Source organism: Myodes glareolus, chromosome 10 (assembly GCF_982192425.1).
Source record: "Myodes glareolus chromosome 10, mMyoGla1.1, whole genome shotgun sequence".
Lineage (NCBI taxonomy): Eukaryota > Metazoa > Chordata > Mammalia > Rodentia > Cricetidae > Myodes > Myodes glareolus.
Window position 1 is genome coordinate 24,841,162 of NC_142035.1, and position 27,237 is coordinate 24,868,398.

The following is a 27,237-nucleotide window of genomic DNA, read 5'->3' on the forward strand; positions in this document are numbered from 1 at the left end:
TGCCTAGCCTCTTAAAATAACCACATCAATGAAGGCTCTGTTATTATGACCTAATCACGGTGCAAAGACCCTACCTCCTATTAACTATTTTCTTGAAGGTTACAGTTTCAATATGTGGATTTGAGGGGGACACCCACATAGAGACCACAACACCATCTATATGCTTGAAATAAGAGAATGAGGTGGAGATTGAGGCCCAGAATGCCTTACACAGAGATTTCAGAGTTAGCATGTTAAAGAAATCAGATGGAGGGCCAGAGAAACAGTACTGAGTGTTAGTACTGTTAGCACTGGAGTTTGATTCCTGGTACCCACATCAGATGGCTCACAACGCCTGTAACTCTGGCATCACTTGGAGGCTAGGGGTCTCTGGCTTTCCACACAGATGCACAAACACACAAATCAAAGCAAAGCAAAGCAAAACAAAACAAAGAGGAAGGCTGGGAATGCTCCCCCCACCCCCAATCCAATCTCTTACTGGGGGTAGTAACTGGAAGAGGCCAGGAGGGGGCGCCTCTCCTCTGTTACTCATGCTGTAAGTGTGTGGAACTTGAACTTGCAATTTGTATTTCAACCAAATGTCCACACTTTAAAACTATGGTGGCGCTTGCAAAACACCTATGCTACACAGGGTGGTTCTGACCACAGGGCTCTGGTCTGTCTGAATCCTGTACTCAGCATTTTCCTGAGTGTAGGGTCTATAGGTTAGGTCTAGGGGAGAAGAAGCACCTTGGCTAGAGGCATGAGCCATGGGCAAGGGAGAGTGACTGAGGGCATCAAGGTCCTGCCAGGTGACAGGAATAGGACAGAGGTGAAGAGGAACAACTGGGAGATTCAGGAAAGGTGAGGTAGTTCAGAGCTAGCCACAGAAATCCCTCCTTAGCCTCTTTTCTCTAAATTCTTTTTCCATCTATTTGTCTTTTTCCATCTATTTATTATGAGACAAAGTCTTACTATGTAGTTCTGTCTGAACTTGAGTTTACAAAGACCAGCCTGCCTCTGCTTCCCGAGTGTTGGGATTACTAAAGTATGCTACCGGGCCAGGAGACATTTAATGTGTGTGTATTTGTGTGTGTGTGCGCTTTTGTGTGTGTGGGGTTGCATATTCCGTGGTTTATCTGTGGAAGTCAGAGGACTTGTGGGAGTCAGTCTCTCCTTTCACCTTGTGGATTTTAGGGATTTGAACTCAGGTTGTCAGGCTCTGCTTCCTGAGTGTTAGAATTACTGCACTAAGAGATGTTGGGTGTCTGTGTTTGTGTGTTAGGGAGAATTGTATGTCCCTTAGCGTATGTGTAGAGGTCAGAGGACTTGAAGAGTCAATTCTCTTTCACCTTGTAGGTTCTGGGGATTCAAATTCAGGTCGTCAGGCTTGGCAGTAAGTGACTTACATTCTGAGTCGTTTTATCAGCCCCACAGGTCACGTTTCTTAAAAAACCTGGGGCCGAGAGGAGAGGAGCGTGCATGTGACAGGAGGGAGCTAATGGACGACAAGGCAGAGTCCCTACTTTCCACGGGTAGAGCTCGCCTAAGAGTCCCTCATTTTCTCGGGACACGGGCAGATGCAGACTCTGAGGCTGCCCACATGCCCAACCTGTTTGTTTTTCGAGACAGGGTTTCTTCTCAGTGTTCCCCTAGCTGTCCTGGAACTCGCTCTGCACACCATACTAGTCTCGAACACAGAGATCCACCTGCTTCTGTCTGGGATTGAAGGAGTGCGTTACCACCGCTCGGCTCAACCTGGTTTTCAAGCTTTATTTAAATATGTACACACACACACACACACACACACACACACACTTCAAGCTTTATTTAAATATGTCCCCCCCCCCCCCCACACACGGTTAGTATTTAAAGAACTAGGTTTCACACCCAAATATTTTTCAGTCAGTGGCCGGAGTCCACCAGGCCGGTAGGAAACACTTCCGTTAGAACACGGCTGATGGAAGTCACAGCGGAACAGAAGTTGCCCACCCAGGCGCGCAGCGGAGGACGCCTGAGAGAGACGCACACCAGCTGACCGAGCTTCCGGTTCGGGCGCGGGACCTCGCAGTTGTGGGAGGTGAGAGGCCTGAGGATGGACTTGCTGCGGGTCACCCGCCGTGGCGCAGCCGGGCTCGCGGCGTGCAGGAAAAGCCGGGAGCTCTAGGGGAAGGTGTCACTGGGCGGCGCGAGGTCTTGAGAGAGACCGCTGCGACTGTAGCTCAGTCCTGCTGTCTACTTTTGCATGTCCTTGGCCAGGCCACCGTCCGAGCCCTAGCGTCTCCCCTTGGGAAGCAGAGAAGGGGTCAGATCGGCCTTGCTGGATGATTGTGTGGGCGTTTATGCATAGCCCCGCCACGCCCAGCACCAGTATCTACCCAATCATGTGCTTGGATGTGATAGGTGGTCCCGCCCCTTTCCACTGCCTTTAAAAGAGCTTCGCCTGCGCTGTCCTGTGCAAACCTGTAAGTTTGCATTTGATTTCCTCTGTCAGGTTTCACAGAGAGGATCGCTGCCCCATCCCAGCGCTCATAAAGAAGGCTCCTTGATCCGGGGCTTACCCGGCTAGACAGCAGTTACTTTGACTCTTAAGGTCATACTGTGAAAAGAGGTGTGGGCCGGGAATGAATGGTTGCTGAAGTCTTAGTATGACTATTTGGATCCCCCCCCCTTTTAAAAGTGTTATGTGTGTGAGTGTGGGCACAGCGTGTGGTGGTCAGAGTCGTTCCTCCTCCCGCCGTCAGTTCTTCCCATTCACGGTGGGTTCAGAAGCTCTAACTGAGGTTTTCAGACTTGAGCCACAGGCATTTTTATCCACTGAACCATCTTGACCAAGTTAAGTTTTAAAGTTGTTGTTTGTTTGTCTCATTCTAGTCCAGGCTGACTCCAAACTTGAGGAAATCCCTGCCTCAGCCTTAGCCTCCTGAGTGCTGGGTTTAAAGGTGTGTGCTGCCAGTGCCTAGCATCCAGCTGTTTTGGTTTGTTTGTTTTTTTCTGAGACAATGTTTCTCTGTGTGGCACTGGCTGTCCTAGAACTCATTCAGTAGATCAGGCTGGCTTCGAACTCACAGATAATCCACTTCTCTAGTGCTGGTATTAAAGCTGTGACTACCACTCTGACTGGATTTTTACTGCGTGATTTTCATAACACCTGGCCGGTGGTTAGGTCCTACTTGCATTTGCTATGCCCCCTTCCCCCCATGGGGGTTCTCTATAGAAACAGTCCTGGCTGTCCTGGAACTCACTTTGTCAACCAAGCTGACCTCAGTCTCACAGAGATTTGCTTGCCTCTGCCTCCTTGAGTGTTGGGATTAAAGGTTGCGCCACCACATCTGGTTTGTGTGTGTGTGTGTGTGTGTGTGTGTGTGTGTGTGTATGGAGATTAGAAGACAAACTATGGGAATCAGCTCTTTCTTCCCACATTGTGGGTCAAGTCAGGCTTGGTGGCAGGCGCCTTTACCCACCGAGCCATCTCACTGCCCTACTTTAGTTATTTCCACCTATAAACCTGTAAATTCGAGAGACTGTAAGATTGTTTTGCTTTGTTTTATTGAGACAGGGTTTCCCTGCACAGCTTTAGCTGTCCTGGAACTCGCTCTGTAGATCAAGTTGGCCTCAGACTCACAGAGATCCATATTTGCTTCTGCCTCCCAAATGCTGTGATTAAAGGCACGTGCTACCACTCCCAACATGAGAGACTGTACACTTTATGAGACCTTGGTAGACTGTCCAGGTAGGCCTAGAACTCCTGGACTCAAATGATCTTCCTGCCTTAGCCTCCCAAGTCACTGAGACTGCAGGTTTATCATGCTTGGGTTAAGGTGACTGTCAAGAGTGCCTTTGAACTGGATATGGTTGTCTATGCTCCTGATCCTAGTACTTGGGAGACTGAGGCAGGGGGAATGAGGAGAGTTTGTGGTCAGTCTGGGCTATATAACAAGATCTCAAAAAAAAAAAAAAGAACAAACAAACAGAACCTAGTTTTGTTCCCCAACTTATGCCCTCCCTGTCCCCCAGGCTAGACTACAGAGTGCGTTCCAGGCCAGCTCAGGATAATACTGAGATTATGTCTCAACACCTCTTATGCCCCTCCCCCAAAACATACTCTCTTCTGCTTTTGTGAGGAGGAAGTGTCCAGAGCATGCCTGTAGAGAGTGTGCAGTAATGTGTATTGATGTGTTTCACTCTTTTGCAGATTTAGGACTGCAGGTGCCATGCATCCATTACAGTGTCTCCTCCAAGCACAGAGATCTCTAAAGTGGGGGCCCCTGAGCTCTGTGTCCTGGTTGCTGCTCAGGGCCTGCAGGGCACATGGCAGTGTCCCCACCACGTCAAGTCCAGAGGGGCAGAGCTCAGAAGATGTTCAAAAGGACTTCAGCTCCAGGCTTGCTGCCGGGCCAACTTTTCAGCATTTTTTAAGAAGTGCTTCAGTTCTTCAAGAGAAACCATCTTCTCCACAAGTGGAGGACCCACCCCCCTATGTCACAGGGGCTGAACTTCTAGGAAGGCAGCGAAAAGGTTGGTTTTACTTTACTCTTCCCTTTGTTTAGAGGGAGGACTATAATATGGAGACTTGAATTTAGTGTTTCCTCAGATGGATAAAAGTGATCATTAGCCTTTCTGTTCTACTTGTTTCTGTAGCCCCATTTCCTTATTTCTTAAGGAGCACATTTCCCCTACATTTTAAATACCCTGTTTATAGTAGGTATAGTAGGTGTGTGTATATGATGTTGTATTTCCTTTGTTCTGAAAGGCTTTTATTAATTTTGGGGTACATCTAGCAGTTGATGGTGTTTTAGGGTTGAGGTAACAAGGGACTTTGTGGATAACATGTTGTCTTGGGTTTCTGAGTGCTTTGGGAAGGAAGCTCAAAGCATGTGACCCTCTGCCTACTCAGTCTACCTTTCATTGCAGTCTATCTCGAGACCTATGGCTGCCAGATGAATGTGAATGACACAGAGATAGCCTGGTCCATTTTACAGAAGAGCGGCTACCTGCGGACCAGCAACATCCAAGAGGTGCTTGCATTCCCTGCTTCCCTGTTTCCTGGGCCTGGGCTACCTACCTTGGTGCAGGCTCTTAGATGCAGTGAGTTTCGGGGAGAGGATGCTGCCTGCTGAGTTAGTTCCTTTGAGTGACATGTACCGTAGGACTGGCATATACTGGTGTTCCAGCTATTTTGAGCTTTAATGATGCTGTTCATCTTCAGGAAAGGGGTTATCAGACTTGATGTGGTCACATGTGACTGTAATCCTAGCCTTGGGAAGTGGAGGAAGGAGGATCTCAAATTTGAGGCCATGGTGACTGTAGGGCATGACTGTATCTCCAGAGCAGCTAAACCACACCCAACCAAACCAGAGCAAAACAACGACTTCTTGTGGTGAGGCTTGAGGAGAAAGTACATAATGGGAGAGAGCTTCCACTGGGAAGTTCTGGAAGGAGATGATGGTAATGGTTGCACTATAGTGTTCAAGTGTTCTTATGATAGCACTGTATCCTTAAAAATGTTTAAAATAAGATTTATGTTTGTTTTACCGTAATAATTAGAAAAAAACAGGTGGACTACATGGTAGTCATTCTGCAAAGCTAATTTCAAAGTTTATAACTTTGTTTTTCTTGTCTCCATTAGGCTGATGTGATCCTTCTTGTCACGTGTTCTATCAGGTACAAATTTGTTCTTTCCCTAGGGAGTGAATATACTGTGTGTAATCATGTCAAGGAGGCTTGCTTATGGAGATGAACCAATGGCTTCAGGTCACTGAGAGTTAGGAGTTTTCTGTAATAGAGATAGTTTTAATACAACTAACTGAGGTTTGCTGAGCATGTCCTGTGTGTTGGGTTCCGTGTGTACAGTATACATGGATTTATAAGTTTAATTCTCACAGTAGCCTTTCTGTGACATTGTTTTTCTTTCCTAACCCATTTTATCTGGGCATGGTAGTACACACTTGTAATCTCAGCGCTGTAAAAGTTGGGAGGATTGTAAGTTCTAGACCAGCCTGGACTACACATGAAACTGTCTAAAAAGCAAACAATAGTCACAAAAATGCCCAAACCAAGCTCTATACATTATATAGAATTTTAAAACCCAAAGTGCTGAGCTCCCAAATTTCCTGAAGTTTTATGGCTATTAATGGCATATTTTGACAATATATATACGTGATTTGAGGTATAGTCAATGGTTGGGAAACAGAATTCTGAAAGAATATGAATGACATCTTCAGAAGTTGCCAGGAAATACTTGATCACAGGAAGTTCATCTAAAGTGATAGACTGGAGAGATGGCTCTGTAGTAGCATTCACTTGTATTTTAATAAATAAAGCTTGCCTGAGAATCAGAAAAGTAAAACAGTCACACTGTCCAGCCTTATAGATCAGGCAGCAATAACACACACCTTTAATCCCAGTAGCCACATTAGCTTGCCATAGAAACCAGGTGGTAATGGTGCATGCCTAGGACTAGAGAGGATTATAAAACAGGAGGAGACAGCTCTCAGTCTCCATCTCATTCTGAGATTCCTTGAGGCAGGGGCACTATTTTGATCTGAGGTCGAGGTAAGAGCCAGTGACTGGCTGCTTTGCTTTTCAGATATTCAGATTGAACCCCAATATTACTTTCTGTTTTTATTAATTGTGCTTTCTGGGTCAGCAGTTAAGAGCACTGACTGCTTGTCTAGAGGACTCAGGCTTAATCCCTAGCATCCACGGCAGCTTGTAACCGTCTGAAGATCCAGTTCTAGGTGACTGATTCCTCTACAGGCACCAGGCACCAGGCACATGGTTGGCAGGTGCACATACATGTAGTCAAAATACCCAAACACATAACACATTTTAAAAATGAATTTAAAAAAGCGAACATACCACTCTTTTTTTTTTGTTGTTGTTGAAGGCATGTTAGTGTTACTATTTCCACAGCTGCCTTTAGCATTAATTTGTTGATCTGACACTTTTTTTTTTATGGGACCTCTGCGGAATGATATTGAGCTAGTTGTTATGAGAGATTCAGAAATGAACCTTCTTCTATAAAGCCAGGCTTCAAAGAGCTTGGTCTCATATGGGGACTAAGACAGGTGTATAAGTAGCTCACTAACATCTGATGGAAAATATTAAGTAAACATCATACAAGCTGGGGTGGTGATTTATGCCTTTAATCCCAGTACTTGGGTGGTCAAGAGAGATGGGTTGCTGTGAGTTTGAGGACAGTTCAGGCTACATAATGTGTTTTGCCTGGGCTGTAGAATGTATGAAACAATAAAAACAAACTTCCAAGTTCAGGAGAAGTAGAGTTAAGGTAGAGATACTTGAAGGGAGGAGAATCATGGAAGAGTTGGGAAGGGTTTGTGAAGAATGTAGTTTTGAGTTTGGTTTAAAGGCTCGTCTGGATTTTGAGATGTGTGGGAAGGACATTGTTAGAGAGCAAGGGAATGATAGCAAGTGGTGCCTGCCCTGAGTTAAACACAGATGCCTTTGAAAGGACTCACATGGCTTTCATCCCCTTTGCTCCCATCCTGTTCTATCTTGCTCATTTTCGTCTCTTTGGATCTTCCAGGGAGAAGGCTGAACAGACCATCTGGAACCGTTTACGTCAGCTGAAAGCCCTGAAGACAAAGCGACCACGCTCCCGGGTGCCTCTGAGAATTGGGATTCTAGGTATCCATTCATTTTCAGACTTCTACATTTTGAGATTTGGGTTCCTAGAGTTTTCCTATAGAGCAGTGGTTCTCAACCTTCCTAATGTTGGGACCCTTTAATACAGTTCCTCATGTTGTGGTGACCCCAGCCATAAAATTATTTTTGTTGCTACTTTATAACTGTAATTTTACTATTGTTATGAATCATAATGTAAATATCTGATATGCAGGCTGTCTGAAGGGCAGCTTGAGTTCCCAGTGTAGTCATCTGTCATGAGAGCTACTGAAGCATGCCCAAGTGTGAATCCAGGTCTGCCCTGACCTGTCTGGTCGTCAGTAGTCACATTTAAAATAAAATTTCAAAAATCCTCTCCTTCCTTTGCATCAGACCCTTTTCAGCTTCAGTAACCACAGCTGACAGGGCTGCCAGCTTCCACGGCCCCTCCCGTCATTTTTCAGTAGCCACAGATGACGGGGCTGCCAGCTTACACGATCCCTCCTGTCATTTCTCAGTGGCCACAGCTGACAGGGCCACCAGCTTACATGGCCCCTCCCGTCATTTCTCTGTAGCCACAGCTGATGGGGCTGCCGGCTTACATGGTCCCTCCCGTCATTTCTCATTGGCCACAGCTGATGGGGCTGCCGGCTTACACGGCCCCTCCCGTCATTTCTCAGTGGCCACAGCTGATGAGACCACCAGCTTACATGGCCCCTCCAGTCTTTTCCATCCAGCACTCCTTTCATCTTGTTAGAAAGTTTGGCTGGACAGTTCTGCTCTAGATGGCCAGGAAACATATTTCAAAAATAAATGCTTGGGGGGGTTGGCCAGTGGCTCAGCAGGGAAAGAACTTGCCATCAGATTTACTGACCTGGGTTTGATTCTGAGAACACACATGGTAGAAAGAGAGAACTGACTACTTTGTTCTCTGACTTTCACCCCTGTACCGTAGCATATGCACACCTACACACCCTAAATAAATAAATAAGTGTAAAAAATATGCTAATCAAAAGAAAAATCTCTGCATCCTTCTTGTCGCAGAATTTGGCTGGTATTTTTAACTTTATGCACTGTGGACTGTGTCCACTGTCCTGTAGTTACCGTCCTCACTCTCGATGTCAGCACACAGCTAGCATATCCAGTTGTACTGGCTAGTATAGAGAGACGCTGCACGAGCTGAATTCCTTTCACATCATTGTAGCTGCCCCCATGCAGTGACATTTCAATTGTATTTTAGAAAATAAAGACTGGATAATAAAATGATGGTTTGGGGGTATTAATTTTATCATTTCTCATTGGTTTAGCAAGTATTGTGGGCTGAAAGAGAAAAATGTGTGAGTGTAGTTGCAAATTTATGAACAGGCTTCTGATGTAAGATATCTTTTGTCTCAGTGGTAAGGATTTTTAACTGTGAGAAGAGGTAGCTCGTTTTGGGGGGCTTTCGGGGGGGCAGACTATGCTGCTCACTCATGGCATGCTTGGTTTATGTGGGAGGCTCTGTCTTCCACTCCCAGCAATGATGAAAAGAATGGGGAGAGGCTTTTGGATGCCTCCCTGTAACCCTAGGCATTTAATTGAGTTGCTATAAATATTTCTGTGGTCTCCTTGTATTTGAAGATGTGGGTTCCGTGGTGTGGGTCCAGTTTGAAGGATAATACCAAGCTCTTAGAGAAGTTTTCTGTGCCCTGGTCTCCAATGCAAGTTATCAATCACATGCACTGAGCAAAAGCCAGGAATCCAGATGAACTGTAGAAGAGGTACGAGTTTCTTTTACTTCCTAGGCTGCATGGCTGAGAGACTGAAGGGAGAGATCCTCAACAGGGAGAAAATGGTGGATCTCCTGGCTGGTCCAGATGCCTATCGAGACCTCCCCCGACTGCTGGCTGTTGTGGAGTCAGGTCAGCAGGCAGCAAACGTGCTTCTCTCTCTGGATGAGACCTATGCAGATATCATGCCAGTCCAAACGAGCCCCAGTGCCACTTCTGCCTTTGTGTGAGTGATACTTGGGGATGAGCGTCTTCCTTCTCTTTTACTTTTGGAATAGTATGTTTAATTTTACTATTAGGAATGGAAAGTTCCTAATAGTAATGAGTTTGAAAGTTAGGATACAACATGCAGAAAACAGCACGTGATATAGTAAGACTCCCTCTCACCCATCTTCCCTGTTCTCTCAGACCATTTCTCGAAGGTTTCCATGGCAGTCATTCTTATTAATCCTTCTAGAACTATCCCTTGTATATGTAGTCATATGCTCATATGGATACTTTTTCTACCCTCCTTTTATTTTTTATTTTTTTTAAAGATTTATTTATTATATTTGTAACATTCTGCCTCCATGTATGCCTGCACACCAGAAGAGGGCACCTGATCTCATTGTAGATGGCTGTGAGCCACCATGTGGTTGCTGGGAATTGAACTCAGGACCTTTGGACGAGCAGTCAGTGCTCTTAACCTCTGAGCTATCTCTCCAGCCCGTACCCTCCTTTTTAAAACATAAATATTGTTCTGTGTTTATTTTCACTTAAGGAAATATTTTTTTAGCTGCTATAGTATATGCTCACAATCTGAGGCCAAGGCAGGAGGAGGATTGTTATGAGTTTGTGATCACTTTGGGTTCTATTGTTCCAGGCTAATCTGTGTAATTTGGAAAGCCCTTCTCTTAGAAATAGAAAACAGCAGCCAGGAAGAGGCTCATACCTATAATTGTAACAGTTGGGAGCAGGAGGCAGGAACATTGCTTGCTGTGAGTTCAAGGGCAGTCTGGGCTCCACAGCATGTACTAGGCAGTTGAGAGTTCTTTTGAGAGACCCTATGTCAGAAAACCAAAGCTGGAGTCAGATACAGTGATGCTATCTGTAAACACACTTGGGCGATGGAGGCAGGAACATCAGGAGTTCAAGATCCTCATCCATGGTGTTTGCTACATACAAATTTAAGTCTAGTCTGATCCACAGAAGACCCTGTCTCAAAGAAAAAAATTGTATGAGAAATGCAAACTATATTTTAAATTCAGGATCTCTTTTATAACATAGATAGACAATAGAGTTTGTTTTTAATCTCTATGTAAAAGTTCCAGCCAATATACCTGTAAAAACAGTAGAGACTCCACAGTGCTGAGTCTGACCTCTTCCTTCCCCTCACTACTGTGCTTCCTTACCAGCATGTCTACCAATTATAGTCTGGCTTATAGTCTGTGATTATACTTAGAAATTCCACGTTAGTTCAATGTGAGCTTAGAGGCAGGAGGATCCAGAGTCAAAGAAAAATCCCAAGAGAACTTTAGAGCTGTGACCCATTGCTTGCGACCTTCCAAGACAACACTGCTCCTCTCTTAACTGTGCTCTGGTGCTGTCCCCTTAGATCAATCATGCGTGGCTGTGACAACATGTGCAGTTACTGTATCGTTCCTTTCACTCGTGGCCGGGAGAGGAGTCGGCCGGTTGCCTCCATTCTAGATGAAGTGAGGAAGCTGTCTGAACAGGTAAGGTTCTCCAAGCTTTCTTTGTCTGAGCATGCTCTGGGCAGGCTGAGGACAACCTTTCTAATTTTGTAGCCTGTGCCTCTCTACTATCCACAGATAGTTCCATCACTGGTGGCTTATAAAATTGTTTTCACCTGCCTAAATACTAAAGTCATCTCCTTCTCCCCCATTTTAACTCCCCCCCCACAGTACAAAACTCCTTTTGAAAAGATATATTCTGTTCAAAAGATTGAGATGCTAACAGAAACCTGCCTATGCTTCCTGAGTGTTGAGATTATAGGCATACACACTTTTATTATTTAAGGTTTTATTCTGTTCAGTCTTTTTTTTTTTTTTCCCTCCCGAGACAGGGTTTTTCTGTGTAACAGTCCTGGCTGTCCTAGAACTCACTCTGTAGACCAGGCTGTCCTTGAACTCACAGATACCTGACTGTCTCTGCCTTCCAAGTGCTGGGATTAAAGGCATGTACCATCACTGTCTGGCCTGATCTTTAGATAAAATACTCCAATGTGAAATTATTGTATTAATGACAGGTTTCTATATGGTTCTTGATAGATTTAGCTAATTTTTAATTGGTGGTTTAACATGATGCTGTTGTTCAAGAGATTTTAAACTAGTTTTCAACATGTTCTTTCTGTTTTTAGGGGGTAAAGGAAGTGACACTTCTTGGCCAGAATGTTAATAGTTATCAGGACAATTCGCAGGTCCAGTTCAATAACGCAGTGTCTACCAACCTCAGCCGTGGTTTTACTACCAACTATAAAACCAAACAAGGGGGGCTTCGTTTTTCTCATCTTCTGGATCAGGTTTCAAGAATAGACCCAGAAATGCGGATCCGTTTCACCTCTCCCCACCCCAAGGATTTTCCCGATGAGGTGAGTGTTGATATTTAGCGTTGTAACAAACTTACCAGCATCTTGAGGCATATGATTGCCTGGACCCAGTAGTATACAGCGGAGACCTTGAGTCCTGCTTTGGGGATTCTGTGTTACATTGCAATATCTCCTTGCAGAACTACTGGCCTTTGGGCAGGATTTAAAGTTCCCTAAGGTCAGGAAGGCGATAGGATGGTTTCCCATGGGAACTTGGGACCACCTGTGTAGTGAGAAGTTTATCGAAGTGGGCAGCTACATGGTGGTGGAGGAGGAGGAGATACAGTGAGAACAACAGGGGAGGCAATGTGATGTCATGGGGAAAGTGCCCAGACTGTAGCCTGAGACACACTTGGGCTCAGATACTAGCTCTTGCCCAGTGTGTGATACATGGTTATAATCCTAGCTTTGAGAGGTTAACACAGGTGGATTATGAGTTCCAGGCCAGCCTTAGCTACGTAGTGTCAGGCCAGTCAGTCAGGGCAACTTAGCAAGACTGTCTTTTTTCTTTTTTGTTTTTTTGAGATGGTTTCTCTGTATAACAGTCCTGGTTGTTCTGGCTGTTCTGGAACTCACTTTGTAGACCAGGTTGACCTCGAACCCACTTAGATCCACTTGCCCCTGCTTCCTGAGTGCTGGGATTAAAGATGTGTGCCACCACTGCCTGGCTGTGACTATGCTTTATGAAACAAACAAATGGTTGTGCGGTGGTGGCGCATGCCTTTAATTCTAGCACTCAGGAGACAGAGGCAGGTGGATCTTTGTGAGTTCAAAGCCAGCCTGGTCTACAAGAGCTAGTTCCAGGACAGGCTCCAAAGCTATAGAGAAACCTTGTCTTGAAAAACCAAAAAAAAAAAAAAAAAAAAAAAAAAAAAGAAGAGAGAAATGTCAAAAAGGAAAAAAAAAAACCCAAATTCCAGATGTTGTACTCTTTTGCTAGTAGATATATAAAGATACTTTTTAGCTTGTTGTCTTTATCTGGGAAAAGAGAGCAGTAATAACCTAGTGCTGTGGGTTGTTGAGAATAAACACGTTTCAGACTTGGGACAGTGCCACACATTGAATAGGTAGCACACATGTTTGCTAGACATCCAATCATCCACCTTTTCTACTTGGACTGGATTGTTTTATTTCTTACTGAATAATAAAAAGTTCTTTCTTTGTTTTCTTTTTGCTTGTTTGTTTTTTGTTTTTTAAAGACAGGGTTCCCCTGTGTAGACCTGGCTGTCCTGGAACTCACTCTGTAGACCAGACTGACCTTGAATTCAGAGATTCACCTACTTCTTGCCTCCCAAGTGCTGGGGTTAAAGGTGTGTGCCACCACTGCCTGGCTCTTTCTATTTATTTATTGATTTAACTTTTTTTTTGAGGACTTCTATTTGTTTATTTAAAGACAAATTTTAAAAAGTAAAATGAATGAAACCAGCTAAGATTAAGATACATAAACCAAACTGCAACGTAGAAAAGGGCCTTGCTGGAAACACGATGAACACTGGAGACAGTTCACAGACACACAGAAGAGCTCACATTGTCAATAGGAACAAACTGCTACTAATTCTCCCCAGAATGTCAAGGTTTCATTTTGCTCAGCCTGAGGTCTCATTCAATTTCAAACTGCCTGTGGTCCACTCGATCCAGAAAAGCTTTCCGTTCAGTGTACCCTTCTGTCCCTCGGTTATGGACAGTCAGTTCTTCACAATCCCTTCTTCCTCCTTGAAGTTCTCCCAGTCCAATTTGGACTTCTCAAGGGTGCTCATTTTCTGGTTTTTGACTCTAATTTTCCCCCAAGGCTGCTCATGCCACTTGATCTGTTTATCCCCGATCCAGCAGGGAGCGCTGGTGCTGCTGAAGGGACAACAGCCTGAGGTTTTTCTTTCTCATTTTGCTTGAGGAAAGATTTGGCTTCCTTAGGTGCAACATCTACTTCCTTCGTCACCCTCACTTCTTCACCAGCAAAGTCAAACACCTTGGTGATCTTCACTTTTTCTGACTCTAGGTTTCTCCAGTTCATCTGCTTTGACTAACAATTTATTTGAACTAGTCTCTTAAGTCTCCTCTGCTGCCTTAACTTGTGGACTTGGAACTGCTTTTGATTTTGGTCCCACATCATTAAGGAAGCTGGTCCATAATTCGTCTTCCTTCTTCTTCCTTGCATTCTCAGACCCAAGGCCTCCTTCTTGGTCCTCTTCATCTTCTTCACTGCTACTACCTCCAGATTCTTCCTTGCCGTCCTCCTCTTCGTCTTCTAACAAGAGGCCACTTTGTTTTCTCTGCGCCTTCCTTCTTTTCCCTTTGGTTTTCTCAGTCTGCTCGTCACCATCCACTTCATCCTCCTTCACTAACTGGTTGACATCATCTTCACTGCACTCTCCACCTGACAACACGTAGTCCTCATTCTCGTCCGACGTGAAGAAGTCTTCGGAGTCGAATTCCTCCATGCTGCTGTCACTTGGGGCCTGCTACCCAAATGACTGCAACCACTACCCCCAAATAGCAAAGCTCTAGGGTGAGACCATAGAGGTGTTGGACTAGCAGCTAGGGCAGCCCTAAAGGCATGCCCTGGCTCTTTCTTTCTGGTTTTTGAGACAGGTCTCACTCAGCCCATGTTGGCTATGTAGTTGAGGCTGGCTTTGTTCTCCTGATTCTTTCCCTTTCCTCCCCAGTGCTGAGATTAAAGATATGCACCATCATGCCTAGTTTGATGCGGTGCTGGGCCCAGAACCTCGTCCCTGCTAAGCAGTCAGTGCACTGAGCTTTGTCCTCAGTTCCCAGTCAACCTTTTAATTACTTGAAAATTTGTCTTTGAGGAGAAACAGTGAGAGGAGTATCCTACTGAGTACTGTGTTAGACACTTTTAATTCCACCACTCAGGAGGCAGAGTCAGGCAGATTGCTGAGCTAGAGGCCACCTTGATCTACACAGTGAAATCTTCTCTCAAACAAAATGAAACAACAGCAACCCCTCCCAGATGTAGAGAGTATTCGTTTTTACAGGATTCCTTGATGAGACTTAGGTAACCCATGTGCTCTGTTTCATCAGGTTTTGCAGCTGATTCACGAGAGACACAACATCTGTAAGCAGATCCACCTGCCAGCCCAGAGCGGAAGCAACCGTGTACTGGATGCCATGCGGAGAGGGTCAGACTCACTGGGGGAGAGGACATCCTTTACCTTTCCAGTTTCTTTGAATCACTAAACACTGCATTTGTTGCTAAGGACCTAGTATGATGTATAACACACAGTAGCAAATTAATAAGTGATTGTTGTTTGAATATATCTATGGACAGTTGAACTTGCTTCTGTGTATCCCATAAGCAGAATATGCATCGAATCTCTTATTTGCTTAACATTTTTAAAATTAAGTGCTTGTTGGGTGCCATATTTGAAATTTTAGTCTTTTAACTTGCAAGAATAGTAAAGTTTTTTAGGTCTTAGAATATAAATGCAGATCACTTGACTCACTTTGGAAATACATTTGCAGAGGTAGGACTGGGGGTTAATATGAACTGGAACTTTGCCTTATTTTCCACAGAGGCAAAGGTGTAGGAATCCTATTTCTTTTTTTAAATTTTATTTTATGTGTATGGGTGTTTTGCCTGTATGTATGTCTGCATCATGTACATGCAGTGCTCATGGAGCCCAGAGAGGGCATCAGATCCCCTGAAACTGGAGTGGCAGATGGTTGTTAGCTACATTGTGGTTTCTGGGAACTCAACCTAGGTTCAGTGCTCTTAGCCATTGAGCCATCTCTTCAGCCCCTACAAGTCCTCTTCAGTGTTTAATTTTTTTTCTTGATTTATTAAATGAAAGATCCTTAGGAGCTGGAAGGACAATCAAAGGACAACTGTCGGGAGTTAGTTTTCTTCTTCTACCATGTAGGTCCCAGGGATTGAATTTAAGTCATCAGGTTTGGTGAAGCATGAAAAAAAGAATGTTACTTGCTGAAACATCTCAGTGACCCAAAGGGGTGCTTTCATATACTTCTCTAGTGTGATTTGTGGCTGTGAAATCCAAAATCAAAAAATGAATATATGTGGGAATGCATAGTATTATCTCTCTATAGTGCTCATTTAAATAAGATTGAGTTGGGTGTGGTAGTGTACCCCTATGAGCCCAGTACTTGGGAGGTAGAGCCAGGTGGAACAGAAGTTTAAGGAAAACTTAGCTACATGAGCCCTTATAACCCTGTTTCTCTCCCCCGTTTCCCCCCCCCCCAAAAAAGAATGAATAGTTCATTTAGGTCTTTTCTTCTTGTTCTTTGCTGCAGATATTCAAGGGAAGCTTATGTGGCATTGGTTCATCATATCAGAGACTGTATCCCAGGTACATTTAAGAAGTGCTGAGCACATTACCACATCCGCATTCATTCTGCTCAATTACCAGCCTCTTTGGCAAATTCCTTATGGTGTCGTTTTGTAGTTTTTGCTACTTTCATGTTCATTTTCTGCTTCTCTATTTTCCTCTCTTCCTCTTTCCTTTCCATCTTTCTGACTGTGTGTGTTTTGCAAGAGATTTAATCCATACCTCATGTCTTATGGGCATATGCTGTGATCTGCATCTCTAGCACTTGAATTTTGACAGTATCTTGTTGTGTTGCTTAGGGTGGCCTTGAACTTGCTCTTCCACCTTCATTGCCATTGCTGGGATTATAAATATGCACTACCACTTATTCCACTATAATTAGGCAGACTTTAGATTACCCCTCTCCTTTCCCCTTCCTCCTAATAAAATTACCATTTTTGTTTTGTTTTGCTTAGATTTGGTTGAGGATGTTGCCTGACATTTACCTCAAATTTTATTTTTTCTCTTTTTGAGTCTAGAACTTACTAGCTTGGTTGGCCCTGAACTCACAGAGATTCACCTGCTTCTGTCTCCTGAGTGCTGAGACTAAAGGTGTATGCCACCATGCTTCTTGTATTATGCACATATACTTGTGTTTTGATGGGGCAGGATGACGTGGCCATTGGATGTACTGGCTTTGTATTGTTGGCTATGTGACAACAAGGAAGATTTGTCATTTATGAAATAGAGTAAATAGTGCTCATGTTATCTAATTTTGGGAGCAATTGAATAGGTAGTGACATATAGCACTTTCTAAGTATTCAGTATCTGATAATTTTTGCTACTGCATTGTAAATGAACATAATGCTAAATTAAATTCAATGTTTGATCATATATACATATGCAGTTATTATGAATTGACTAAAATACATAGCTATAGTCTAGCTTAGAGGTAGAGGCCCTGGGTTCTGTCTCTAACACAGTAGAGAAACAGTCTCCTATCTTCAAACAATAGCAACAAAACAAGATACATAGATGTATATGTTTGTGTGAAGCACTGAAAGATTGACTAGTAAAAGCAGGACCTGGGGGCTGGACTGTTAGTGGTAGAGTGCTTGTCTAGCATATATTAGACTCTGAGTTCAGTCTTTAGCACTGTCTCCTACCCTCCCCTGCAAAAGCAGGACTGATTTGAAACTGCATTTCTGCAATATCTCTAAATCCAGCATTTGAAACCAAGATTTATCTTCTAGTGCTTAAGGAAATGTCGAGTGAGAAGCCAATTCTGGCATGATGTAGAAAAGCAAGCCTCTTTCCCTTGCTCTGTAATGACTTCTGTTTTACTTGGATGTGGGCGGAGTAGTCTGGAAATCTGTACCGTTTGATTTCCTTCCTTCTGGACTCTGTAAATGCCCACATTCCTTCTGAGGTAGGCAGAAGCAGTACTCTGAGCACTGGTCCCTTGTCCTTTGTTGTGTATTGGCAGGTGTGAGCCTCAGCAGCGACTTCATCACTGGCTTCTGTGGAGAGACAGAGGATGATCACCTGCAGACAGTGTCTTTACTTCGAGAAGTCCAGTATAATACCGGTTTTCTCTTTGCTTACAGCATGAGGCAGGTGAGTCTTGAATGGGAGACAATTAGCATCGTTCTCTTACCATAAAACTCAGGCTGGCCTTGAACCTGTTTTCCTTCTACTTCACTTAGCTGCCCGATCATTAGCATTATAGGTGTTAGCCACCACAAACTTCAGCAAATTGATATGAAAAAAATACCATGCTACTGTTCCTATTTATGAAATATTTTACAGTAGCTGGGTTTGGTGACTTATGCCTGTCATTCCAGCACTTAGGAGGCTGAGGCAGGGGAATCTCAAGTTTGAAACTGTCCTGGAGTAGACTGAGATTGTCTCAAAGACAAAAACAAACACAAACAAGCAAACAAGACAAAACCAAAGCGCACTGCTCGTGTTCTGTAGTCAGTTTCAATTGGCCAGTGTCTTTTACAAAATCATTTTGGAAGTGAGACTTCCCCAGAGCCCGTAACATTCCGTATTGCTTCCTTTTTGTGGACATCACAGATGCACAAAAGAAATTATTTATGAGATTGGTCTAGATGGAAAATGGCCTTTCAATACACAGTAGAAATATGGCACTCAAATTGTACCTTTGTCATGTAACAGTGACCTTGTCTAAAGTCCTTAGTTGCTTCCTGGAGTGGGAATGACAATACCGGCTCAGGCTGTTTTGAGGCATAAATAAGGTGGTGTGTATAATGCACTTAGTGTGGTGCTTCCTGCACGGTCGCTGCTGTCAACAGCGTGCTAACATCAAGTGGGATCTTATGCCCATTTCCCACTCGGTTTTCCTCTGTGGGCATGGTAGTTCTTTCAGGGCAGAGTGGTTTGAATATCCAGACAGTGGTGTTCAGCTTTTCCTTTTATTCCTTGACTTCTTCCTAGCTCGGTGGTTCTCCACCTGATTTGAGCATAAGGACGTATGTAAGTGTGTACCCAGGAGAGTTTCTAGACACTTCCCGAGGATAGCTGTTGTTCTGACTAGGTGATATGTGCTATGGTAGGAAGTGTGAAGGGTAAAGCACTTCTCCCTTTTGTTGCTCCCAGGTTTAGTTCCCTTCTTGAAGGAACTCTAGTGATTTTCTCTGTGACTTTTCAGATATATTTCATGTATTCATAATCATGACTACTTCCTATACCAAAGACATGCACATTGATTGTACTTTCCTAATTTTAGTTGGCAGGATATTTTGGAACAATTACATTAGTATTCGTGGAGCTATTTTATTAACAGTTATGTAATACTCCACTGTGTTGCTAAGCCATAGTCTACTAGGTACTAGTTGGTGAGTATTTAGGCTGCTTTACATCTGTGTCTCTATAGACAGTGCAGTGAATAGTTTAGAGCATGGATTATTATTATTTAGTTTGTGTTCAGATATAAATATGAACTTTGAGTCTGTGGTTTTCTTTTTAAATGTATTTATTTATAAACTTGTTTATTTTGTGTGTATGTATTTGTAGGAATGTGCGTGTGCTGCAGTGTGTGTGTGTAGGCCAGAGGACCACTTGCTGGAGTTGGTTCTTTCCTTCTACTACATGGGTTCTAGGGTTGAATTCAGGTTGTCAGGCTTGGTGGTAGGTACCTTTGCCCCCGACCCACCCTGCCAGCCATGAGTGTGATTTTCATTTGCTAAATTTAGAATGACTCTACAAATATTCTATTTCAGTCACCATTTTCTCATGGACTGTTCCTAGAACTAGAGAAATAAGTCTGGTTCAGGTTTGGGTTTTGGACCAGATTACACATCTGTAACTTGTGAGTAGAATGAACACATTCTCTCGTTTGTGCCCTGAGGATTCTACAACTCCTTAGTGACCTCTGTTCTGTTTTGTCTTTTTAACAGAAGACACGAGCATATCATAGGCTGAAGGACGATGTTCCAGAAGAAGTAAAATTAAGGCGTTTGGAGGAACTTATTACTGTCTTCAGAGAAGAGGCTTCAAAAGCCAATGAGACCTCAGTGGGCCACACCCAGCTGGTATTGGTTGAGGGGGTAAGGTCACATGTATCTTTTTTTTTTTTTTTTTTTACTTTTAAAAATAACACTATGTGTTTTCTTTATCTAGGTCTTACTTGATTCTGATTTTTTAAAATTTAATTTAATTTTTTTTTTGAGACCTGGTCTCATGTAGCTTACTTAGGTTGACCTTAAACTTACTATGTAGCCAAGGGTAATCTTGAATTTCTGATTCTCCTGCCTATATCTTCCTGAGCACTGTGATTACAGGAGTGCATCGTCCTGCCCAGGTTGTGTGGTAATTGTATCAAACCCAGGGCCCCTGCATGCTAGACAAATACTCCACGACCCAGAACCGTCTAGCTGATAGTTCCCAGGTTACTCTGTTGACCCGAGTCTCTGGAGTTTTTCCTTTACACATATCTGTTTAGTAAAGAATCATGAAACCCAGAGAGAATTCTATTTTTTTTTTATTTTTCATTTTTAAAATTTTTTTATTTTTAGTTTTTTTTTCTGTCACTTTCAAAACCAGAGAGAATTCTAGAGCTCTTCTTTCTGCTTATCCCTCTCCTTTCCAGAATTTGTTCTTTACTTTCCTACGCCATCCAGCAGCCTGAATTCAGGTTCATCTTTCTTGTTATGGAAGAGAACCTGATGCTGTTCTTGAGATCTCCTTTGTTTTCCATGCTCTGGTGACAGGTGCCTTTCTGTTTGAAAGCAGGGTTGGAGGGAGGACTCACTTCATTCGCTTTCCACTTCAGTCAGGCCGAGGTCTTGTGTGATTTGTTTTCTGATTTCTAAATACAGTTGTTTCTTGTATTTTGTCTTATTTTCTGATTTTAGAGAAGAGGGTAAATTTGGTTCCTGTTACTGAATCTTGACAGGAATAGAAAGACTTAGATTAAGATTTAATAGATTAATTCTATTCTAGAACTTGATCTTCTCATTGAGGCTTATCTTTCTTCCTGGTCCCAGGCTCTGGTGGAGTCTAGTTCAAATTGGCATGTTCAAGAGGAGCAAGTCACTCGGACCAAAAACTCTGGGCCAGTCCTAAGTGCTTAATGTGAGGTCAGGAGTCGTGAACATTGATTTGTTAAGCACATCACTCACTCACGAGTACCTGGACTTCATGCTTGTTGAAAGTTCATTATTGTGGAAGCCAAGTCTGTAAAGAGTCATGGGTTCATTAAAATAGTCAACAGAACTTTGTTGCTGTTGTGCACTGCATGTTGTCCAATTGTTGAAGCAGCCATCCACACAGACAACAGGAGCAATGTCTGCCTCCTAAAACTTACTACTGACAGATGCATACATTCTTGTCTTTGTTTTCTACAGTTTAGCAAACGTTCTTCCACAGACTTGTGTGGGCGGAATGATGCAAACCTCAAGGTGGTCTTCCCTGATGCAGAGCTGGAGGATGTCACTAACTCTGGGCGGAAGGTCAGAACTCAGCCTGGGGACTATGTGCTGGTGAAGGTAAGGTGTCTCGAGTTTCCTGTTCTGTCTATCTGACAAAACCTAGAACACAGCCAGTTTACTGGCAGGCCGCATAGTCCCCTTTCCCTTCCCTGACATTGGACCAAGAAATGCTCTTCTTAAATTAAGTTGGGAATTTCCAGTGTGGGTGCTGGGAACCAAACAGGCCTCTGGAAGAGCAGAAAGTTCTTTTAACCAGCGAGCCATCTCTCAGACCTTGTTTTTACTATTTTTAGTTGTGTGTATATGTGTGTATATGTGCATGTGAATGTAGATACTTGCAGAGGCCAGAAATTTCTTTCAGATCTCCCTGAGCTAGAGATACAAGCTAGAGCCACCTAATGTGGGTGCTTGGAAGTGAATTCAAGTCCTCAGGAAGAGCAACAGGCAACCCTCATTTTTCCCCTCTAAATTTATTCATTTATTTTATGTGTATGGATGTTTTGCTTGCATGTATCTTTGCACCATGTGTGTGCCTAGAGCCTGTGGAGGCCAGTAGAGGGCACTGGATCCCTCCTGGAGCTGAAGTTACAGAACTGATGTGAGCTGTCATGTGGGTGTGGGAATTGAAACCAGGTCCTCTGGAAGAGCAGCCGTTGCTCTTGCCTGCTGAGCCACCTCTCTGTTCCCCAAAGTGTGTGTTCTTAATTGCTGAGAGTGTCTACCTGGTACTCAAAAGAGATCCATCTTCTGAGCATTGGGATAGAAGGTGTGTATCACCAAACCTGGATTACCTACAAATTTGAATTACCTGACTTTTTAAAGATTTAAGTTCTATAAACTAAAAGGAATTTTGGGCTAATTATATCATCATTCTCTCTTAATTTATATGGCGCCATATAAACACATATAGAGCCCCTGGAGAGATGGGTTATCAGAGTACTTCCTCTTCTTCAGAGGACCCAAGTTCCCTTCCCAGCATCTGCTCTGGGAAGTTCACAAGCTCCTGTTTTAGGCAAGTCAGCTAGAGTTTCATGGAGAGACTGGGTCTTTCTTCCTCCCCTACCAAAAGAAGAAATGTTATTCTTAGTAGAAACAAGGTAGAAAATATATACCTTAAAAAACACAGAGCTTAACTGTACATCATTGAGAATGACTCAATTAAAAAAGATAATCAGATTAATGACTCATACCTGCAATCCTAACTCTTAGGAGTCTGAGGCAGGAGGATAGCTGTTGTGGAATACAATATTTGTTTAACTATGCAAAGATGTGTTGCTATTTAACCTTGCCTGCCTAAAGCATAAGATTGGTTTAATAAGAATCAGAATGACTAATAGCTAGGCAGAGGAGGGATAGGCAGAGCTGGGGACAGAGAGAAAAGGGAGCTAGCCAACCAGCCTGTGACCAGCCAGCTGGGGGCCAGCTAACCAGACGCAGAAGAAGCAGGAAAGCAGGATGAACAGTATGCAGATGAGGTAAGTGAGCCTTGGGGCAGCACATAGATTAAAAGAAATGAGTTAATTTAAGTTAAAAAAACAAAAACAAAATGCCAGAAACAAGCCTAAGCTAGGACCAAGCATTCATAATTAATAAGTTTCAGTATCATGATTTGGGGACTCACTCAGGTAGCTATTTCTGAGATTAAAAAGAATGGTTTTTGAAGCCCAGAAATGCCCTTTATGTACTTGTAGTTACTCCCCAGGCATCTGAGTCCTGGAATTGTAGGCCTGTGCATACCCTGTCCCACTTTTGTACTATGGCTTGGTTTTGTCTGGTTTTGATTTCTTGCAAACTGAATTCTATAGTACATAATTTGAATTTCTGTTTTTTTTCCTCAACTTACTTTCTGTAGTTCTTTTGTGGGTGTGTTTTCTCATCACGACAATTTGTTATGTGTGGTATTGCTGGTGAGCCATGCTGGTTGTTTCCAGTTTGGAGCTAGTACACATGATACTGCTGTGAATATTCCTGTACATGTGTTGTAAGGCACATGAGTGTTCATCTCTGTAATAGGAATAACCCAGGTGCTTTCTACACTCCTGCTAGCAGTGATAGAGAATTCTAGAAACTTCACCTTCTCTGTTTCTGTTCTTATTCTCCTCTAGTGTCTGCCCCATGACAGCTGGTGTGATCCTTCTGATTCAAATCATTTACTCTGCAGCTTGAGCCCTCCACTAGCTTTTCCTTTGAGCCAGAGTATAATTCAGGCCTATGTGATCTAACCCAGCAACTTTCCAACTTGACGTCTGTCGGGATCCACCTTTTTGGGGTGAATTCTGCCGTGATCCTAGACACAGCGGGTTTCTATGTTTCAGGGTAGGGGCATGAGGATTAGAAACATTAGATAGGAGGAACAGAGAGATAAGAAAGAAACACGGAGACATGTATAGTATGGGGAGGGCAACTCTGTGCCTGCTGCATACTGAGTTCTGACTTCTGAGTTTGCCCATGTTTAATTTTCCATACACTTTTATACCTCAGTGCAAAAATGGGGAGAAGGCAGAAGACTGCTTTAACATGAAACAAAGCACAACCAGAACAGTTACTTGCTCCAATACTTGAAACATCAAACAACTATATCCTGAGTTAAACATTCTGTTGTTTAGGCAGTGAACATACCCTAGATCAAATGTCCTGAAGGCAGTCACTGCCTAGGTCAAACCTATTTCAAAAGAAGGAGCAGAAGTATACTTGAGTTTTCTGACCTTTGATCAGGGTGGAGTGGATCTACCTGTATGGGCTGTCTTAATGTCCAAAGCACAAAGTAACCACACCGCAGGTCAGGGTGTGTAACCACACTTGTTGTCAACAACTTTGAGAGAACAAAATAAACTCAAACTCTCTGACCTTCAGACAAGGTGAAATAGGCGCACAGTTTTGGATCTCTATAATGTCCTCTCATTCTCTCTCTCCCAGTCACATGACCTTCTTTTTGTCTCTTCGATTCTCTTCTCTTCTGTTCTCAGGAACTTAGACATACTGTTTTGGCTTGGGAGATTCTTGATCTTTGCCTGGTTCCTTTCTTTTAATTTTAAGGTTATCTCTTTATTGTTACCTCAGAGATGCCTTACATGAACATCATTGTTTGGAAGCAACTTTTCCTGCCTAATTCCCATGCCTATTAACTACCTGTTCTCCGTAATCTTTAGAGTATTTTTTAGTTCCTGAAATAATTTTTGTTTATGTATATGTTTATTACCTGCCTTTCTCTGAAACTCTGTTGTGGGTAAGGAAGTACTTATTTTGTCTATATTTGTATTTCCTGCATAAAAGGTCATTTCTATCTTGCAGTAAGAACCTTGTAAATATTTATTAATGGATCAGCTTGTTCTGATGAGAAATGTGATTAATGATAACTTTGGGGTCCTAGCCATTCAGTCCTCAACAGAGACAAAATAAACTTTCTCACTAGCATTTGATCAAAAATATCATAAAGATATTTATGGTGGTAGTGGTACACGCTTTTAATCGCAGCACTTGGGAGACAGAGGCAGGTGGATCTCTGAGTTTGAGGCCAGCTTGGTTTATAGAGAGAATTCCAGGACAGCCAGAGCTACACAGAGAAATCCTGTTTTGAAAAACAAAACAAACAAACAAAAAATCTTAAGGATGGCTTTAACTAGCCCAACTCACATGTGGTCTTACAGTTGGAGCTGAGAAAGAGCCATGTGCTCCTCAGAAAATGGTGAGATATTATTTGGGATGGATCTGTACTTGACTTGCATTTTTTTTTTTTTTAAGATAGGGTCTTATTACCTGGCTGGCCTGGAACTCACTATATAGAGCAAGCTGGCTTTTTTTTTTTTTTAAAGATTTATTATGTGTACAATATTCTGCCTGCCTATATGCCTGCAGGCCAGAAGAGGGCACCAGATCTCATTATGGATGGTTGTGAGCCACCATGTGGTTGCTGGGAATTGAACTCAGGACCTTTAGAAGAGCAGACAGTGGCTCTTAACTGCTGGGGCATCTTTCCAGCCTGCAAGCTGGCATTTAACTCACAGAGATCCACCTGCCTCTGCCTCCCCAGAGCTGGGATTAAAGGTGTGCGCCTCCACTGGCAAGATAACCTATTTCTTCTTCTTCTTCTTCGTCTTCGTCTTCGTCTTCGTCTTCGCCTTCATCTTCTCCTCCTCCTCCTCTTCCTCCTCCTCTTCCTCCTCCTCTTCTTCTCCCCTCCCCCCCAAGACATGGCTTTTCTTTGTGTCACCCTGGCTGTCCTGAATTAGTTCTGTAGCCCAGACTGGTCTGGAACTCACAGAGACCTGCCAGCCTCTACCTTTCAAGTGCTGGGATTAAAGGTGTGTACCAAGCACTGCTGGCTACCTGTTTGTTTTCTAATTGAGAGACACAAAGGGAGTGGATCCAGTTAGGAGGGGAGGTAGGGAGGAGTGGAGGGAAGGGAAACTGTAATTAGGATTTATTATGTAAGGAAAAAATTTTTTTTTTTTGTTTTGATTTGTTTTTCGAGACAGGGTTTCTCTGTAGCTTTTTTGGTGCCTGTCCTGGAACTAGCTCTTGTAGACCAGGCTGGCCTCGAACACTCAGCGATCTACCTGCCTCTGCCTCCCAAATACTGACTGGGATTAAAGGTGTGTGCCATCATCGCCTAACTCTATTTTCAATAAAGAGGAAAAAATAAAAAATAAAAATAAATATAAATTTATTATTTCTAAAGGACACTCTAGATCCCTCCATAAATGGGAAGCCAGTATCTTGTGCCATAAGTAGAAAGTAACCTTAAAAATAAGCCCAATGAAAACAAAACAATGTCATTAAACTCCAAACGAATCTGGTGGCCTGCACAAGGCTCTGGAGGCCTTTTCTCTGTTGAAAAGGAAGTGTTCCCAGAGCGTGGAAAGTACACCAGCGGTCAGGGAGACTGTGTGCCTAGCAACAGACTGAAGGGAACTGCAGAGGGAAGAAGACTCCACTGCCAGCAGCAGCCCAGGTGTGTCCTGCTGTGCCCAGTCTGCCTCAGGGCCTGTGGCTCAGTCCTCCCTTTCTGCAGAAGGCTAGGCCCTTTCATGCTGAGCACACCGGAGGTCAGCTGACATTGAGCTGATAGCTCTAGCCCATCAGGTGTGCAACTGTGCGCCCTGTCAGAATACTGATCACTGTGGTTGAGACGGCACACCCCAGCCTGGTCCAGCCTCCCAAAGGCCATTGGCTGAAGGAGGTTCCCCATCAGTCCCTCCCAGGCCTCCTACACCTGAGGGAGCATGTGACTTCTTACCTCATGTGCATTACTGTTCTGTCTGTGTCTTCCTTTCACAAGTACCGTGAGCTTCCATGTTACGTCAGGTTACGTTGTCTTCTTTTGGTGGGTTTTCTTTCAGATCACCTCTGCCAGTTCTCAGACTCTCAAAGGACATGTTCTCTGCAGGACCACCATGAAAGACTCATCAGTGTATTGCTTGACATGAGTGGGTGACTTAAGGGTAGACTTGGACAGTTTTTCCTCGTGCTTTGGAGATAAGACAATAGTCATGAAGCGCCTTTGTACCGAATGGAAGAGTACATTTCCTTGTCACTTGAACAGATTTACAACAATAAATTTCAAAAATTAAATGACTCCTTTGTCTCTACTTTTCATTTTCATCTAGGCCCATTTATGGGGTTCTTGCCTTTCTCTATGGTAAGTGCTTCTCAGCACAGTGTTTGCTATTTAATGCTGTTGACTCAGCTGCTAGCCACCTCTACTTGTTCATTTACTTATTTAGTTATTTTGACCTGAGGGTTTTCATCATGGCCATCTTTTTCAGCTTTTCCTTTAACTGTGAGAAATGGGTTATTTACCATTGCACTTACCTTCATGAAGCAAAAACAAAAACCACGAAAATCAAAATCCAAGATGGTAGCATAGAATAATTAGAACTAGATTTCAGATCAGATCCTTACTCCTTTAGTGGTTGTTATATGAGGGCTATGGGAGTAAATTAGTGTGGTATAATATTTGCTTAGAATAAGCAAGGCCCTGGGTTAGATCTACAGTGCCATAGGGGGAAAAAGAAAACTAATGTTTATAGTGCTCCAACCCA

At 43.3% G+C, this 27,237-nt stretch overlaps 1 protein-coding gene and 1 pseudogene across 2 annotated transcripts; one reads left to right on the forward strand and one right to left on the reverse strand.

Moving 5' to 3' along the window:
- Positions 1-1,929: 1,929 nt before the first annotated feature.
- On the forward strand, positions 1,930-26,770 carry Cdk5rap1 (CDK5RAP1 mitochondrial tRNA methylthiotransferase). Of its 2 annotated transcripts, none has more exons than XM_048431508.3 (14): positions 1,930-2,059; positions 4,175-4,497; positions 4,894-4,997; positions 5,609-5,643; positions 7,529-7,629; positions 9,390-9,600; positions 10,969-11,089; positions 11,734-11,964; positions 15,001-15,098; positions 16,228-16,283; positions 17,728-17,858; positions 19,664-19,813; positions 21,113-21,253; positions 26,536-26,770. In XM_048431508.3, exons 2-14 carry the CDS (start codon positions 4,194-4,196, stop codon positions 26,620-26,622), a joined length of 1,770 nt encoding a protein of 589 aa, XP_048287465.3. In that variant the 5' UTR covers positions 1,930-2,059; positions 4,175-4,193; the 3' UTR covers positions 26,623-26,770. The 2 variants fall into 2 exon arrangements, with proteins under 2 accessions (XP_048287465.3, XP_048287466.3); XM_048431509.3 differs by lacking the exon at positions 1,930-2,059 and adding an exon at positions 2,085-2,444.
- On the reverse strand, positions 13,326-14,399 carry LOC125398652 (heterochromatin-stabilizing protein CFDP1 pseudogene; annotated as a pseudogene).
- Positions 26,771-27,237: the final 467 nt, after the last annotated feature.

What these genes read in the sequence shown, in the direction of transcription:
- Cdk5rap1 (XM_048431508.3), top strand. Translation starts at nt 4,194, where the DNA reads ATGCATCCATTACAGTGTCTCCTCCAAGCACAGAGATCTCTAAAGTGG. An exon ending in TCTGAGAATTGGGATTCTAG is followed by an intron (nt 7,630 to 9,389) that starts GTATCCATTCAT and finishes TTTACTTCCTAG; the next exon opens with GCTGCATGGCTGAGAGACTG. An exon ending in AGTGCCACTTCTGCCTTTGT is followed by an intron (nt 9,601 to 10,968) that starts GTGAGTGATACT and finishes CTGTCCCCTTAG; the next exon opens with ATCAATCATGCGTGGCTGTG.